At 41.0% G+C, this 17,604-nt stretch overlaps 1 protein-coding gene across 16 annotated transcripts; it reads right to left on the bottom strand.

Annotated features, from left to right (window-relative positions):
- Window positions 1-21: 21 nt before the first annotated feature.
- HNRNPM (heterogeneous nuclear ribonucleoprotein M) lies at window positions 22-17,544 on the bottom strand. Of its 16 annotated transcripts, XM_015886124.3 has the most exons (17): window positions 17,390-17,544; window positions 15,874-16,043; window positions 10,606-10,658; window positions 9,760-9,767; window positions 9,581-9,674; window positions 8,982-9,071; window positions 7,217-7,411; window positions 6,731-6,884; window positions 6,260-6,309; window positions 5,815-5,875; window positions 3,779-3,880; window positions 3,152-3,196; window positions 2,687-2,761; window positions 2,117-2,215; window positions 1,215-1,996; window positions 902-953; window positions 22-460 (listed from the first exon to the last, which is right to left on the bottom strand). In XM_015886124.3, exons 1-17 carry the CDS (start codon window positions 17,518-17,520, stop codon window positions 297-299), a joined length of 2,325 nt encoding a protein of 774 aa, XP_015741610.1. In that variant the 5' UTR covers window positions 17,521-17,544; the 3' UTR covers window positions 22-296. The 16 variants fall into 16 exon arrangements, with proteins under 16 accessions (XP_015741610.1, XP_015741614.1, XP_085373562.1 ...); XM_015886128.3 differs by lacking the exons at window positions 3,779-3,880; window positions 8,982-9,071; XM_085517436.1 differs by lacking the exons at window positions 10,606-10,658; window positions 15,874-16,043; window positions 17,390-17,544 and having other exon boundaries at window positions 1,215-1,285; window positions 1,943-1,996; window positions 8,982-9,068.
- Between the last annotated feature and the right edge of the window lie 60 nt (window positions 17,545-17,604).

Raw genomic sequence — 17,604 nt, forward strand, 5'->3', positions numbered from 1 at the left:
GCCAGGAACGGATGCAACGAGTGAAATGTTTAACTTGCATTTATTATCAAAGTCGTACTGTTTACATCTGTAATGTCAACAAGATGCCACAACTACAAAAAAAGATTGTGCACGTTGCAGTTCCAATGCAAAAACCAGTAAAATGGAAATCCATTTGTTAAAAAAGTAATTAAAATTACTCCAGAAAGCAACTGAATCGTTTCAACACCTTTACATCCAGTCAAATTAAAATGGTTAACAAGAAAAATACAAAGTCAAAAATCTGGTCTCCGTGTTAAAAAAGCAACTACAGGAACTTAAGCGTTTCTATCGATCCGCACGTCGATCTCCCTGCCGCGGAGCTGGATCCCGTTCATCATGCGACACGCTCGCTCCGCTACTTCTGGGGACTCGAATCTCACCACCCCGCATCCCTTTGATTTCCCATTCTCCATCTTGATATCAGCGTACAGCACGTGACCTGCAAAGGAAACGAGTTAATCCAGTTTAATCCAGCAGCACACAGCTCTCATTGCATCGCCCTCTGCCTCCAAGCACACAAAGCACACGCTTACAAACTACCATCACTTTGGAACTTAAAGCCACAGAACAGCTCTTCCAGGTCACTGTTTGAAAGGAGTGTTTCAGTTTAAGGTATGAATTAATTCAGTCTTCTCTCTCAGTTCTCTCTCGAGTTTGAGGCATCAGAACAAGATGAATGGAGCAAAGCTAATGAGCCCTGCCCAACTTGCAAACACATTAATTCACATTGTAACTGATTAGTGCTGGCACTTGGCAAGCAGTTGATACTAGGAAACAAGGCGAGGGGATAGTAGCTACTGCCAAAAGAATTCCCCAGAAGCAGAACATCCAACAATATTCAGCTATATTTTTAGCTACCCATTTGTCTTTTATAACTTACCACATTCATTAAATTTATCTTTCAGCATTTTCCATGTAAAATCAAAGGGCAGCTGTGAAAAAGAAAAGAACAATTACTGAAGATCTGTTAAATGACCTGTGAGTATTCCCAGCTCTTCAAAAGCTTTCCACCCTGGGACGGCCACACTTGAACATCTTTATTTACAGATGCAGAAAGCTGTACTCCTATTAAAGAAATATCTCCCACTTGCAACTGTCTAATTCCACCTCCAGCAACATCCAATATGAAATATTGTAATGGAAGCCAACAGAACACAGATGAGATCAACACAGATAGCAAGAGGGCTACTCACATTTCTCACAAATATCTGACAAGCTTTTCTGGCCACCCCAGCTGCAGGTCCTCCAGTTCCTCCAAGGGAGCCTGCAAAATTGCCTGCAAAGTTTCCACGTTCCATTTCCATTGTTCTTTCAAAATTGCTTCCCATTGCAAGTCCCATGCGATCTATGCCTGCTCCCATGCCCTGCCCCATAGCAGGACCCATTCTTTCCATATTAGTGGCTCCAATGCGCTCCAAGCCCATTCTCTCCATGCTAGCAGCACCCATACGATCTATTCCTATTCTTTCCATAGGAGTGGCACCTATGCGATCCAAGCCAGCTGGCATTCTCTCTATGACCTGACCCATTCCAGTTCCCATTCCAGCAGGGACCATGCGCTCCATACCTATACCCATTCTATCCATGCCAGAGCCCATACGTTCTACACCTGATCCCATTCTATCCATAGTGGTACCAACACGATCAATGGCAGCACCCATTCTCTCAATACCAAAGCCTATGCCAGAACCCATTCTTTCTATGCCAGAACCCATTCTCTCAATAGCTGGTCCCATCCTCTCAATGTTAGGAGCAATGTGATCTATGCCCAGAGGGGCCATTCGGTCAATTCCGGTACCGATTCGATCCACATTGGAACTCATGCGATCCAAAACAAGACCCATCCTGTCTATTTCTGACCCTACTCTCTCCATCCCATGACCCATCCCAGAAGGTATTCTTTCTATTCCCGAGCCCATACGATCAATGCCAGGTGCCATCCTCTCAATCCCAGGAATGCTGGCATTTCCACCACCTGGAACAAAACACACAAGTTACCAGTAACCACACACAGACTAGCAAACCTAACAATATTTTTATGCACAGTTCAAGTATTTCCAGTAGAAAGTACATGTAATTCACTTCATATACTGACCTATTCCTCTCTCCAAGGTCTCTCCAAAACTACGAGACATTCCCATTTCATTTCTTCCAAATTCTCTCTCAAATCCTCCACCCATGGCACGATCCATCTCTGTAAAGATCAAGTTTGATTACGTTCTTCTGGGCACCTGAATAACTTCTGAGAGATTTTAATGCAGGCATAATTTTTAAAGATTAACAGCAAGGCAAATATTTACTGTGTCCTCCTCATTATTTCGTCTTGTCTTCCCAAGACAAAAAACACAACTGACAGAAACAACATAAATCCATTTAAATGCAGACAAGGCAAATGTCTAGAGAAGTCTGTCTGGTGAATACAGACAGAAGACAGTTCATCTTGTTCAAGGAAAAAGCAAAGCAGCTTTTTTTTTTTGTAGTTTAGGGGTAACAAGGGCCTTGCAGACACTGCATCACACATAAACCTTAAGATTTTCCAATAAGAGCTGGGAAGAAGAAAACAACCAGTCTCCATTACTACAGTTTCAGAAAACAGAAGGACTTCTGTCAAACTCAGGAACGTGATAAGCAATAACTGATGAGTGATAAATAACCCAATGCCTACCACTCATTCTGCCCATGTTCATTCCAGCTGGAAAGCGACCGATGTTTTCCATACCACCAAAAGGACCTTCCATTCCTAAAAGAAAGTATTTCCCAGGGATTCTTTAGCAAGGCATTTCAACTTTACACTACACCTCCCCAAAATAAGCGTTTCACAGATCATTTTCACAGGCATAAAGACAACTTTATATCACAGACTCACAAAATGTGGTCAGAATTAGGTCACACCTTATTTCCTAAGCCAATGACAGGCTTCAGCATTTCCAAACTATGCTCACATTTTCTCTGATTTCAACCCTTCTTTATACGCCTACAGCAGTTGTTTTTAATATTCAAAAATGAACAAGTCTTTACTAAATGAGTGACTATTTCACAGAGAACACAGACACCTGACAGTCATATGCAGCAAAGTTTACATGGCTTTCAAAAAACTCAAGCTATATATATTTCAAAAAACACAGCTTACCTCCCATTTTATTCATTCCAAAGCCCATGCCTTCCATTCCCATTCCTCAAAATAAAAGAGAAAGCTTTATATAGCAGATGTAATTCTACAAAGCTTCAGCCATTAGACTGGCTGTAGAAACACAGATCATACAGCACATCCACTCTTTCAACTGTAGTTTACATGTGGTAGCTCTGAGTAGATCGGAACATTCCTTCTCAACAAATAAAAGCAATAAGTGGAAAAAACCCATAGGCATTTATAAACTGAAAGCTGAATGTGTGCTACTTTTTAGGTGGCTCTTCAAAACTTTTTCTGTTCAAACATACCCTAAACAGAGATTTACAAGCCCACTAACAAGTATTAAGAGTAACAGATGGTTTTAAAAGTTTAATGTAAATTTGCAGTGTCTGCTGCTCATGCTCAAGAGTCAGAAAATGAGAGCTGTGCCTTGACCATGATAAAAAAAAATAAAAATGGAGCAATCTGTTAAGTTCAAGTTTCCATTATCAAGCTCATTACTTAGCTCAATAAAATTTCATTTGGCTTTAACACTCCTAATACACTTCAGTTCTTTTTGTAGGCAAAACAAAGCCTCTACACAGCTTAAAGCTCTCATGAAACAAAGCATAGGAGTAATCTTCTTACCTCCAGGTCCCATGTTGCCCATTCCCATGCCTTTGTTTAAATGATTTGCATCAATAGGTTGACCTCCAGGTCCTAATCCCATTCCAATACCACCAAGACCATCTGAAGAAAATATTCAGATATCAAAAAAGCCTTGTTTCCATAATCTGACAAAACAGCAAGTTTTATTCTTAAGTAATTTACTTCCATTCTCCAAAAAAAATCTTGCTGTGTTCCCACTTGGGGTACGTAGTTACTGCATGAAAGCGTAAATCCAGAGTAGATATATCTCAGAGCAGACTGAAAACTAACCTCAATTATTCTTTCTTATCATCCAGTTTTTATCTCACTACTGAGAAAATTTGTGTTTCTGTTTGACTGGTTTTAAGCTGACTCCTGAAAAATAACTGGCTAGAACACTGCTTATTTTGTGCAACTCCTCAATCTGAGAATAGAGTGGGCAATTTAGTATAAACAACTTCTAACCTTTTCACAATAACACCTTTGATTTACAAATGGTTTATTTCTATCTTTGCCAAGGATCTGTCCTTGCAGGTAAGAATTTAAACAACCACAAGGTTTCACCTATCATTATGACAGCCACCTATACAATTCAGAGCACACAGCCAGCCTCTTCCCTACAGAAATGAAGAGCATCATTCCCAGACACAATATTTGAATCCTCCTGTACCCAAGTGAATCATGGATTCCCCAGCCCAAAAATAAAACAAAATTATAAAAACCAAACCATCTCATTTTCCTTATCATTAATCAGGAAGGAAAAGTTCTTTGATTGCGTTTGACCCAAGTAACAGCTTAATGGTTTTCTTTGCCTATGAGAATACAGCTTCCTTGTTTAGATCTCAACATAATGATCTTAGGAAGTGTTAAATTTTGCTTTCAAGCACCACATTATTCCCCCCTCCCACAACCTCCCCCTCCAAATTAAAGGCCAAGAAATATGTTTCCGTAATTACTTGTTCCACTTTATACAAAGATAATCAAACTAGAAACCAGCGACTTTCTCGATTAGGTATATTGTTACGGAAAGACAAGGCAGTGGGGCTTTTCCTGCCCTCCACACCTACTTCTCCCTTTCAAACCAGTCTCCTTCCATTCATCACTTTCATTATATTACCACAGAACAGTTGAGGTTGCAAGGGACCTCTGGAGATCATCCATCCCAAAGATGATCAAGAACCAGCTGCCCTGATCCACTTATCATTATCTTAATGGATGGAGACTCCCCAGCCTTGCAGGGTAACGTTGCTTCAGTATTCAGTCAGCCTCACAGAAATGTTTCCTTATGTTTAGATGCCTTGTCCTGTCACTGGGCACCACTGAAAAGAGCCTGGTTCTATCTTCTTTGCACCCTCCCTTCAGGTCAATACCAATAAATTGGTATAATGTTCCACTGAGAAACCTGAAGGCCTGGAAGATTCTCAGCCCTTTAAATTAAAGGAAAATGCAAGATAGCTAGAATACACCAGGACACAAAAAGGTGCAGGCTCTTCCATAAACTGACTACATTTCCTTTAAACCCTGCTTTTAACAGGGCTTTTGAATTACACTCAAGAGATTTGGAAACTTTGAGTACATTGATGGAATACTGTTTTTAGGACAAACTTTAAGCTATGAGCTGAAGGAATTATCCAAAAAAGAGTCAAGGCTGACAAGCTCTTTACTATTTTTTCCTTTGATATTATTAAAATCACTTGAATTCCACTTTTCAGAAGTCTGAACCATTTTTCACCAGGGCTGAGTTTAAGCAGCTGGGTAGTGGGAACGTTATAGTTATCTATTTCTTATATTCTATTTATTAATCTCTTCCTGCCCACATATAGCAGGCTACAGAAGCAATACCTCTTAAGCATAAGATTCAAATATCTACAAACTCAGTAATATGCATAATCCAGGAATATAAAGGAAATCTCTCTAAATTTAATCCTGAGAGCAAAATGTTTTCAAATTAAATTTCATCTTGCACGTGTTTACGTTGCTGTGAAGCAAATTTAAAAGTGTAACGTAACATATTCAGTCATGGAGTAGAAACTTACGAGGAAGTTGTTGGGGTCGTTCTGGAGGAAAGAAGTCTCCTTTGGGAAAGGCTCGTTCATCCTAAAAATAATTCAATACATTAAGCTGGTACATGACCCTGGCCTGCTTTCTTGCTAGACTTATTTCTTGCCCCCCTCCAGTTATAGGAACCTAAAGCAATCCTTATTGTATTTAGAAAAAAAAATTAGGTATAACCTTCCCCATTTATGTGACTGGGTATCACAAGGTATTGGGCCATGTCTTTCCAACAGAACATGCATCTCTCCCAGTACTTCAGCTCATAGGCTACAACTGAGATGCAAAGCACAGGGCTATGTTTGTCATAACAAGCTGTTTAGTTCTGTCACACCGATCTGGAAACCGCACATCACCCAGAAACAAACAAAAAAAAAATTACAAGCATTGTGTCAGTTCAAAAAGCAGTAGGAATTTTAACACACTTACCATTTTTACATGCATTGGCCTGTCAAACAGCAGCTGCCCATTAAACATTGCTTTTGTTTCATTAAGGATTATTTTTAAGCATTAAAAACACAAAGAAAAAAAATTGGAAAAAAAACTGAAATGCTACCTAATGCAGAGTAGAAAAGAAACCACAGCCCTCCATGTAGCTTATATTATTACTCAGACTAACAAAAATCCTTCTGCTTTCTCTAAAAATAAAAGCCTTCTAAGACTTACTAACTGTGTGTGAGAAAGTCAGAATAGTTCTTTCAAGATGTATTTTTCTCTTTTTTTTTCCTAGTTTTTCTTATGTTTTCTACTCACTGCAATGGCTTCACTTACTGCAATAAAGATTCTTAGTTACAATACTGTAATTTAAATTTTCATCCCACTTTGCTTACTCACAAAACTCTTCGAAGGACAGGGCAGCAAGTATACTTACTATTTGCCATTAATACTCTTAAAGGATACATATAGCCTGAACAGCCTCTATGGCTTGTTCAAAAGTGACAGTGCCAATTCCACGACTTTTGCCATCTTTATCTTCTAATATGTCTGCTCGAACCACAGCACCAGCCATGCTGAAGACTTCTTTCAATTTCTTCCAACCAACCTTGTAATCCAGCTAGAAGACAAGTGATATTAAAAACATGAGAAGGATTTCCGGCGAGAGAATACCTTTAGTGTTCCTCACTTTCCTCTCTCAGTATCTGCAATCCTGAGAATAAGCAGCACTCAGAGAGATAGGATGAAATGTAAATATCAGGACGCCAGAGAATGCTCCAGAACTGCATGCATTACTCAACACTGTAATATACATGAAACAGCAACTTTATAACTTCACTCAGAGAAGAATCACCAAATAAACTGGGCTGGAAAGGGACTTCCAGAAGTCACTACTCTTAACTCACTGCTGAAAACAGGTCTAATTAGTTCACAGGTTTTCTCTTCACTTACATTTGCAACAAAGACAGTGCTTCCAAGTCTCCCTGCCTGTAAAGCATGAATGATCTCATTGGGTATGTTGGGATTGTTGAGTATACTAGGTGGGATATTGATCATTCCAGGGCCACCAGGGCCTGGGCCAATACCCATTCCACCAGCTGCCATGACCTTCTGCATCGCCCTCCTGGCATGCTCACCATCAGGATCCTGCAAAACACAGAAACAACAAATTAAGCTTGCCATGATTCCAATAAATGCATGGGGATTTAGTGGCATGGCCACAAGTCAAAAGATGACTTTTCTTTTATGTGGGGCTATAGATCTACAACCAATCACACTGCTATCTTTTCATTATTATCCTATTTTTTAAAACCAGAGTATCAGGCCCCTTCAAGTTAGCAAGTTACTCAAGCATTTCCCTTCATCCTGAAGGTATGCATTTATTATTTAATACCCACAACAAACCTCAGCCACATTTGCTCTGAAAACAGAATGACATTGCAAAGGTTTTAAAAGAGAAATGGCTCTTAACCTTTGGCATTTTCAAAACAATACAACCCATTAGTCTTGCAATTATGCTTCATAAGACAAGATACAGTGTGTAAAATCTCATTAAGATTGCCTCAGGCAGCTCTTTTACCTCAACCCCTTGTTTCCAAATTGAAAAAATACTTGAGAGCATATAATCGTATTACTGTGACATCTCACATTTTAGGATATTCTTAAAACGTGAAGCACAGGACGAAGACCGCTAGCAAGGAAATAAAATTATTGTAACTTCATACTGAAAGTGAAAGTAAGAACTTTCACAATACATGGTAAAGTCATGTTGCTTAAGTCAGAAACGTCAAATTGTGTTCAGTGAGCAAGTGAACAAAAATCAAAATTCATTCCATTAGTCAGAAACAGAGATGTTAAATGATATTTAAATTAAAAAATATCTTTATCCAAATCTTAAGAAGAAACAGTAGCACATTTCTGAAAACAGGAAGAATTAATGATTAATCCAGCAACATCTACTTCAATCAGTCATTTGCTTGAAGGCTTTCATGCTTTCCAGCAATGAAACAGCCAATATGGAGATGTACATGCTGGGCAGTTGGCAAAACATATGATAACATTTGTCTACAATTTAACTCCTTTCACACACTCAAAATCCTGGGCTTGGAGAAGTGGTGCCAAACCCCTTACAACTGAAGCATGCTTCTTCACCCATTTCAGCTATCATTTCTGTTCTGTTTGTGCCATTTAAGCAGGAATATTCAAGTACGGCAATTGCTTTATGAAGACTTGGTCAAATTACAACTCTTTCTTTCCCAGGTCTAATACCAACCAGGCAACGTGACTTGCATTTCTAAATGCACATAACAGGAAAACTAATCTTACACAGCTCAATTTCAATACATTTTTCTCCCAAGAGCCTCTCTGAAAAGTCAGTAAGTTTCAAGTAGAACCACTTTTCAAATGATCCATTTCTACTCTCAGTTCCCTGAAAGTGCAGCAAGGTCACCAGCAGCAGATGATGGCAACAAGACTCAAACCACTGCTCCTCAGAATGCATAAAATCAAGTAAAATAAGCGAGATTCTGAGTAGTGCTGCCACTTGCACACCTCATTCTTTTCCTCAAGTGCTTTTAAGAATACACATTGCTAAGGGCTGACTTTCTGCACACATTCCCCATCTTACACTCATTCAGGTGTTTTTTCCCCAACCATTCGGGGGTGATACAGGCACAGCAGAACATGAAGCCTGCTTAGCCAAAAACAACTTGCTTACCCTACGGCCAAGAGTCACTGTTAACACTGAAGAAGTCTCTCTTGATTTTTGTTTAATTGGGCCTTTGATGTAGCTACTGGTTCTAAGCTGCTGGAACAGAAGTTTAAACTTGTCAATAAGTAAGGATTAACTCATGGTACAGTTGAGCGTGTCACAGGGGTTGACGACAGCAAAGCCACTAGAACGGAAACAAATCTTCAAAGTATTTCAGAAACCAGCTTATTTTACGGAACTGTCTGTAGAACACATTTAGCATGATGCAGAATTAAACAGAAAGCAGTCAGTCAAAAACAAACAATACTCATGCAAGTTGCTTTTTCAAGTCATATGCAACTATACCTGCTGTTACAGCTTGCTTTGCCCAAATTCTGCCTTACTATCAGTAGCAACTATTTTTTAAATCAAGTTTAGTCTGGACAACCACATTCCAACTGAAGTTCAGCAACACATGCTAGGGGTAAAGAAAATTCAGCATCTATTTCAGGAGTCACACTTTCAGTCAAAAACTGTTAGATGCAAACGAGTCAGTCATACTGCTGGACTGAAGAGCACCCCTCCGCCTGTCTCCACGGCACTGAAAGAACAGATGCGAGTCTTACTTCTTTCACTTTCAATGGTCTTCCACCAAGACTATGCTTGTTCAAAACCTCTGCAGCCTTTTTCATGCTTTCTTCCATCTTGAATTCAACAACACTGTGAAGATACAAGACTTCTAAGAACACTGCTTGTATCTTAAGAGTTTCCTCATTTCTTGCTAAAAATTCATAAGTGAACTTACGCGCATCCCTGATGGTATCATTTCACAGGCGAATAACAAGGAGAGGAGGGAAGAAAAAAATAAAGTAAGTAAAAGCACAAAACACAAACAACATTTTAAAAAAGTCAATTCACATTAGTTAACTCTAATAGAAAAAAAAAAAAAAAGGATGTAACATTACTCAATAAAACCTTCATTACTTGAATTCCATAAGATATAATTGCTTACGCATTAAGAGGTTTAAGTTGTAGTTTCTGAAGTTGTAACAAGCAGAACTAAGTCCGTGTTCTCCAAGAAGAAAACCACACGCTTCATATCAACTGTTCTTCTCTGTCATACAGCAAAATCCTTGCCATATTCTGTCACCCTAAATCCAAACCCTTCAGGACAATTAAGTGAGCTCCTGTTTCTTCCTGCAAGATATTCTCACTGAACTGAAGGACTTAAGTTGATTTCTAAACTTAAATGCGTATTGCCTTCATAGGTACTTATGTTTATTCTCACAGGAAGTATATTTTACAGAACCTGCTTCCACACACTGCCCCTACAAATTCAGCAAACCACTACAATGACGTTTTCCAAAACACAAGTATTACATTAATATTCCATACCACTATACATACTACTAGGGTCCATGGGTAATGCAAACAGCCGACACCAACTGAACGCAGTGGAAGACCATCCTAACACTTTCCAAGTTCCCATCCCACCACCTCCCCATCCCCACAGCTTTTAAGCAGCCCTGTGCTATAGCCACTAAGCATACACACACTCTCTGCCTCCCTGACTTCCTTTTCATTCCACACCACTATACAATTACATTTGTCATGTAGAAAATCCACAGAAGAAATTCTCACAAACACTTACCCTTGACTTTCCTTCAGCGTCCATTAAGAGCTCCACGTATGTAACCTCACCAACTACAAATCAGATTCCAGACGACACATATACCAAGGGAGAAAAGCCAAGAAAACAATGGGAATTTAGAACAATCAACCGTGTATGGAGCCTCTGCCTTATAAGAAAGCCCAGAAACACTCCATGTTCTCTAAACCACAAAACTGGACAATTACAGGTATGCAGTAAAACTTTAAGACTTAAACATGTTCTTGCTTTTCCTCCACTTGAAAAGCTGGCCATTTCCACAATGCCTGGTTACTCAATCTTTAGCGCACACTGATGACCCTTCAGGCAACCCAAACCCATGAGGAAGTCTGCAGAACGGTTTTCCTTTGCTTTATATGGTGTGCAGTCCTGTCTCCCCAGTACAGAACTTCAACAGTCATTCACTTTTCTCGGGAGTGTTCTCCAGTAAATACCCAAAGAAGGGATCAGACTGACCCAACAGACCAAAAGATCATTCGTTGCCTACTCTATTTCAGCAATTTCAGGCCATAACTGAGTAGCAATCAGCTGTCTGCCACATTTGCCCCCAAGACAAAACAGCTTAGAGCAAGAGGCAAAACACACCAAAAAACCATATCTGCACCATTCCTCACAAGATTAGGGCTGCTTTTTGTTATGTTGGTCTTTTTCCTTCTGACGTTTCCACTTTGGTGACCACAGAACTATATGATGTACCTCCAGAACATAACTACCGCAATGGCTGCTGCCCTTGAAGTGAATGGCATACAGATGTTTTTCAGAATCACTCTCTATTTTTAATAAGAGTTTTTCTTCCTGATTTTGCACGTTCTACTTTTTAAACAGAAGATGGGAGGACTCCAAGTTGCATTATCTGCAAGGTGGTAAGAAAACAGTATCACAACCAGGTGCAATACTGACAACATACTCCAAGCAAAGGAATCCCACGATCAAGAGTTTCCTTCCCAGAGAGGAAGGGCACTCAGCCCCACCAGGAGCAGACTTTCATCAGACACGTACCACCATTGCAAGGGACTATTCCACTTTTATCCTCTAGAAGCTGGCAGAAAAGGAATGCTTGATAAAATTGCTTTTTTCTTCTTCCATTTCCGATTTAAAAACAAATTAAACCACGTCAACATTCCATGCAAAGAGCAGTTAGTTTGACAGACTGAAAGTCATTCAATCATGTTTTCCTGCGGTTCAGGCCTGGCAGAGTCTAACAAACCCCTTCAAAAGGGACAGGGCACATTAGAGCACTCACTAATTATCCACAGCTTCATTACTTCAATGACAGCTCCTGAAATAAAGCATAACAAAAGCATCTCCTTCCTGTCATCTGAATAGTAACAGATTACATCGTATACATGGGACTGCTTCCACAGCCAATTGAGCAAAGGGACTGCACTGCCACAGTCCTCCCGGCATCATCTCTGGTGGGACATAAGCACCATGCATCCAGTCCAAACATCCAGCATTACCACGCCATTCTGAAGCCATTCATCTCAACAGCAGCAGCCAATGGGACTTTCATCAAGAATGAAACTATGACTCAACAATTTATGCAGAGACAAATTCCCAGACTGTCCACAGTAGAAAAGCACTCCGTTTCATAGAGCATAGTGATGGCAAGTTTCAAGCCTGTGACTCTGTTCTCAATAACACCGCCAAGGCCCTGGAGCAAGGGCTCTTTGAGCTGCTAATCAAAGCCAGCTACAGCTCTTAATAAGCACATCAACACTTCCAGAAAGAAGTCTACAGAACATACTAAATACAACTTAACATGGAAGGAATATGACCTCTGAACAACAAGATTTCCTGAAGTCAGCAATTGTTTCACTTGGAAAATTTTGTCAATTTGCTCAGTACTTGATATTGTAGCCTTACAGACACCTACACTCAAACTGAAACACATCTCGAAGGACCTGTGAATTTTGCTGAATAGCCAAAAAGCCACAAACAGAACATAATGTGTATGGAGGAGGGAAATGACACAGATACTGATCCACTGCACTACTTGAGGAAACAATTCCAGATTATAGAACTGAAGGAAAAAAAAAAAGCACATCTCTTTTTTTTGGTAATGGTTTCTCAATACATTTCATCAAAGCACCGTACTTAGAAATCAAGCTCACAGCTCAGCTCTGACTCATATTTGGAACATGCTGGATTTAGAAGATCTAAAGTTTACAACTTTGCAAAAGTTCACAATATACAAAAGAGAAGTGGAAGCAGTTTGGGAAGGAAGGAGGTTGAGAGGCCTGCAGGAGATCCATTTGTAAGTAAATTGAGATAGGAGAAGAAATCCTTTTGTGACATGCTGCTGTTAAGAACTTGTTAGCACACCAACGGAAAGCAAGGGCAGGGAACAGTCAGATAAATGAACACATCCTTTTCTCTTTGCCCATCAAAAACTTCAATGTGAAAGCACACTGTGAATCCTCTTTGGCTCCGAAGCCAATGTAGCCCTCCAGTAATAGCTGCCTTGAAGTATGTGAGCAACAGCTGTTCATCAAACTGATGAAAGTGCTGTCCAGTACCTGGGGTTAGCTACAGTAACAAGAGGGCTCTGACTGTATCTTTAAGAAGCCACAAAGATTCTAACAGCTGTAGGAGATGGAGCAAGAGAGAAGACTGCACATGGAGTTTAGCAGTTGCTTCTCTTCATATAAAGTTTGATCTTTGATTGTTTTCTCCTCAAAACCACTCACACATCAAAATTTAGGTATGAAAAGGTAAACATGCCTGCAAGGAACTACACATGTGGCTTTGTAAGTGGTAACAAACATTTAAATACACGTGATCCCTAGGGTGTCCTGAAACCCTTAAATGTGATGTGAGCACAATCTCGACTGCTCCTAGCTCTGCAACAGAGCAGAACGTAACGACATTTATAGTTAACATTCCTCCTTGTACTGTATGCCATCCTGCTACTCTTGACAAGGAAAAGGTTTTAAATTTAAAATTCTGTACTTCCTAGTGGTATCTAAAAACGTCTCAAATTCAATTATTTGTTGTAATCATGCATAATGCATACCACTGTCATGAAGTATTACCATTTTGTTCCCCAGGACAGAGACATTTAATGGGGGACAGAGTAAGACCAATAGTAAGTATTCAATCACATTTACTTTTAGATTCCACTTACATTCTGAAGAACTGCTCTCTCATTCTTCTGAAGCCACCTACCAATTACCAGTAATCATTCCTACAGAACATTGTGTCTGTCAGCCAGTACAAGGGAGTTGCAAACAAGAACACTTCTTAATTTTATTAACAACTTTTTAATACTGCATACCTGTAATTGAGTTTCACCAACGAATACACTGAAATGACTGAACTAAGGCATTACTCTTGAGGGAGGTGTCACCTTTGGAAGATTTCAGATGTGCGCATCTGAAAGAACCAGATCATGGAAATATCAGACCTGCAAAGCTCGTATCCTAACCCATACTTAGGGACACAAAGCAGCCGATGGAGGTGAACTCCTCCGTTCGGTCCCCTAACAGCTTCAATCTTTGTGACTGCCGAGCACTGTAGCAGTCACGAATCCCCTACATTTACCCTTTGTGTACAAATCCATTTCACATGCTCTCAAAGCCTTGAACATTTGGCCTGTAATTCTTACACTCACAAACCAAGAATTCTAACATTTAGATTTTTCCTCAGCTACATTCCTGGTTCTTGGAACTACTATGCCTTAGATCAAGAAGCACCGATTCAGCGAGTTCAAGCACTGCACAAAAGCACCAATTTGGAAGAAGTCAGGAGCTAATTAGAATGAATCACAACTACACAGCAAATCTAAACTGTAAAGTTTTAAGAAGCAGCCCCAAAAACCAAGAACAATGCTTCTCAATATTTAGCGTATCAACCCTGCAGACAGAACGAAGAGGTTTCAACGTTCCCCTAGGAGTATCTGCTGGAATGAGCAGCTGAACAGCAAGGCAGGAAACAATCTCACATCGGACTTTTCCATCCACGTGAACTGGAGAGAAACCACAAGACACTTGGAACGGAATTCAACATAGCACTTAAAGTTAGACATCTACACATACAGACACTCCTGTTAACCAATGTATCTCGTGTAGCAGAGTGAAAGCATAGTTTAAAGCAAGAACCATGCATAATTAGGGCCTGTTAAAGCAGTCTCTTAAGACTGTAACCTTCAGATTTTAGGAAACCATTGGTTGCATCTCAAGCGTCAACATCTCACATCCTCTAACTATAACAGTTTGTCAGGGCTTATAGTCATTGCACAGACTCAGCAGCTCCATCTTGCCTCCAAAAACAGACATTGGAAAAGCCTTTTGGAAGTCTTTTTCCTGATTCTTTAGGCCACAACTCATGAACCATCATTCCTTATCTAGTTCAAACAACAGTGAATATTGCTCTCTATTTTGCTAGGCTTAAACTATGTATTTGAGAAGTGACCCACAAAAGGAATGGTTGCATTAATGACTCCTAGCATGGTTTGAGATATTTTATTGATGGAGAAGCCAAGTATTTTCTGGCCAATCCACTGCATTTCCAAAGCAACTTCAAAACCTACATGCTGGGCATCAACTTAAAGAAATAACACTAAACGAGCCAAAAATATGCATTTAGACTTATCAGCACCTGAGTGTAACCAACTCAGTTTCTTCATCATCTTGAAGAGATGAAGATGCTAAGGCCTGAAAAATATGAAGGTTCTCATGCACACGTGTAAGTTGAAGAGAACCAGGGATGGGGAAGGCAGAATAAACTTGATTCCCAAAGCCCTACCCATGTTGAGGTACATGCCAATACATAAACCTGATTTTTCTCCTTTGCAGGTCACCCTTAAATACATTTTTACAGATATCAAATGGCAATGCGGACCTTTCACTAAGCCCAAATCTCTACAAAGTTTGGAGACACACATGTAGGAACACACTGTCCAGATCAGCATTACATAACTAACTTCATTACCACGAGACAATAAAATTCTCCAGGAAGTTTTACTGCATGTCGAGACTAAAACCTGATAAAAGCCTCATTTTTTTCCACCAATAGGACAGATGCTCTTCATAATCTCTGATGAAACGCTATTACAAATCGCCAACATGCCTATAGTAGAGCTCTGGAAGGCTGCCAGAGAACAATACTGTGCAGCACAAAAAAAGCCTTCAAGGAGACCTTTACCAAAACACATCACTAAGTCCACCCAGAACTTCAACTGTTAAGTTCACAACGTTAGCAACAAGTCAGATGACAGACACCACTCGATCAAACTTAGTTGTACTTTACCTTTCTCTTTGACCAGGTCTTTCAGAGACTGCCACTTCACATCAAATGGAATATTTGTAATAAAAGCACGGTATCTCTTAGCAGGATTGGCGTACGGCTCAAAGCGATTTCCTCCTCTCTTCACACTCTTCTCTTTCCTTTTCTCATTCTGACTTGGTCGTTCACCTTCACTGCAAACAGTGAAAGATGAGACATATTTAATATACTGACACCCTGTGTCATACCCCCTCATTGAATGTCATTTCTATATATTCAAAACAAAAATCAAAACTTTCAAGATTTAATCCACTTACTTGCAGCACGGTCACGAGCACAGATCAGCACTCCCAAAATCAGTGCTACACACTGTATTCTAACAATGATATCCCAGCAGCAGACAACTTGTACCACCTGCTACTTTCTCCCATGTTTATTTATGGGGTATAACTAAAGCTTATGACTTCAGACTATGAATCTCTTCAACGCCAAGCATCTTGTCATGCTCCAGATCAGAAATCCACTACTTTTTCCTTAACCTTTCATTCTCCAACATCTTTTAGACAAACAACGCACTGTAAGAATTTCAGCCAAGTGATGCTGCTCCTGACGGTGACACTATTTACCTTCCATCCCCAAATAATATCACTTTTGGACAATGCAAATCCAAAGCTGCCATGGCTTTCAACAAACACCTGGAACAGTCTCCTCTAACTATTTCAGAACACTAGTCCTAGAAAGTCAAAAGTACTTGACTTGCTTCGATTTTCCTTGTGTTACAGCACCGAATGCCTCAGGACTACCAAAGCGTTACCAAAGAGCAACGACTAAAACCGTATCATCCAGAGCTGCAGGCTGTGCTCCGTGCAGGCTACGAGGTGTAAAGTGACACCCAGGTATGAGCACCCTGCAGGGATCGAATACCAACACTCCGGGATAACGAGCTGAAGGCTCCTCCCGCAGCCTCAACCGAGGGTTGTTTTGGTGTTAGGACACCTGTCATCCTGTGGATCCACACGGCACAGCTCACAACTGAACAGCAGCTGGAACCGGGAGCTGTGCAACACCTCAGGAAACCCACTGACACAGCTGAGCTCACAGCCCAGCCGGATCACAGAACACAACAGCGCTGCTCCTGATCTAGGCAGTATTTAAGGCATAGGGACAAAAATTAACTGGGGAAAGAAAAAGAAAAAAGCAACAAAACCCACAGCAACGTGCAGCTCGTTTTCCTCCGCTCTACCATTAAGAAACAAAGCTTCGCTCCCTCTGAAGCGCCTCAGTGTAATGTCACTGACCCCGCACTAAAGCCCTGCACAGCCGCAGCTTTTTCTCCCTCCCATCTCCGCACTCGCCGATCTCTCCCTGTAACGGCCGATTCTTATTGTTTCCCGTTTGATTTCCCCGACACCCTCATTACACCCAATAACCCCCCGCAATACATGGCCCCGCTGCAGGCAACTCCAGGCCCGAGGCGCGGTTAGGCCGCGTGTGGTGCGTTGGGCCCGGGCGGCAGCGCAGCTCCCAGCGGCGCTTTTACCTCTTGACGGGCGCGTCCCCGGCTCCTCCCGCCCCGTTGGGAGGTGGCGGAGCAGCCGCAGCCGCCGGCGGTTCCTCCATTTTGCCCCCGGCGCTTTCGGTGGCCGCCGCTACCGCCGCCGCTGCCGCCATTTTCCCAACGCTGCGCCTTTGTGTGAGCTGCGCGCGAGGAACCACGGGAGCTGCGAGCGGGGCCCGCGGGGGGCGCTCTGCGGA

The sequence above is a fragment of the Coturnix japonica genome, chromosome 16 (assembly GCF_054131305.1).
Source record: "Coturnix japonica strain WE chromosome 16, WE-NBRP24, whole genome shotgun sequence".
Classification (NCBI taxonomy): domain Eukaryota; kingdom Metazoa; phylum Chordata; class Aves; order Galliformes; family Phasianidae; genus Coturnix; species Coturnix japonica.

Coding starts and splice junctions, on each gene's coding strand:
- HNRNPM (XM_015886124.3), bottom strand. CDS start 17,520: ATGGCGGCAGCGGCGGCGGTAGCGGCGGCCACCGAAAGCGCCGGGGGC. Junction 7,412..8,981: donor CAGTGACTCTTGGCCGTAGG/GTAAGCAAGTTG, acceptor TGTGTTTTGCAG/GATCCTGATGGTGAGCATGC. Junction 2,216..2,686: donor GAACATGGGCAGAATGAGTG/GTAGGCATTGGG, acceptor TGATCTTTACAG/AGATGGATCGTGCCATGGGT.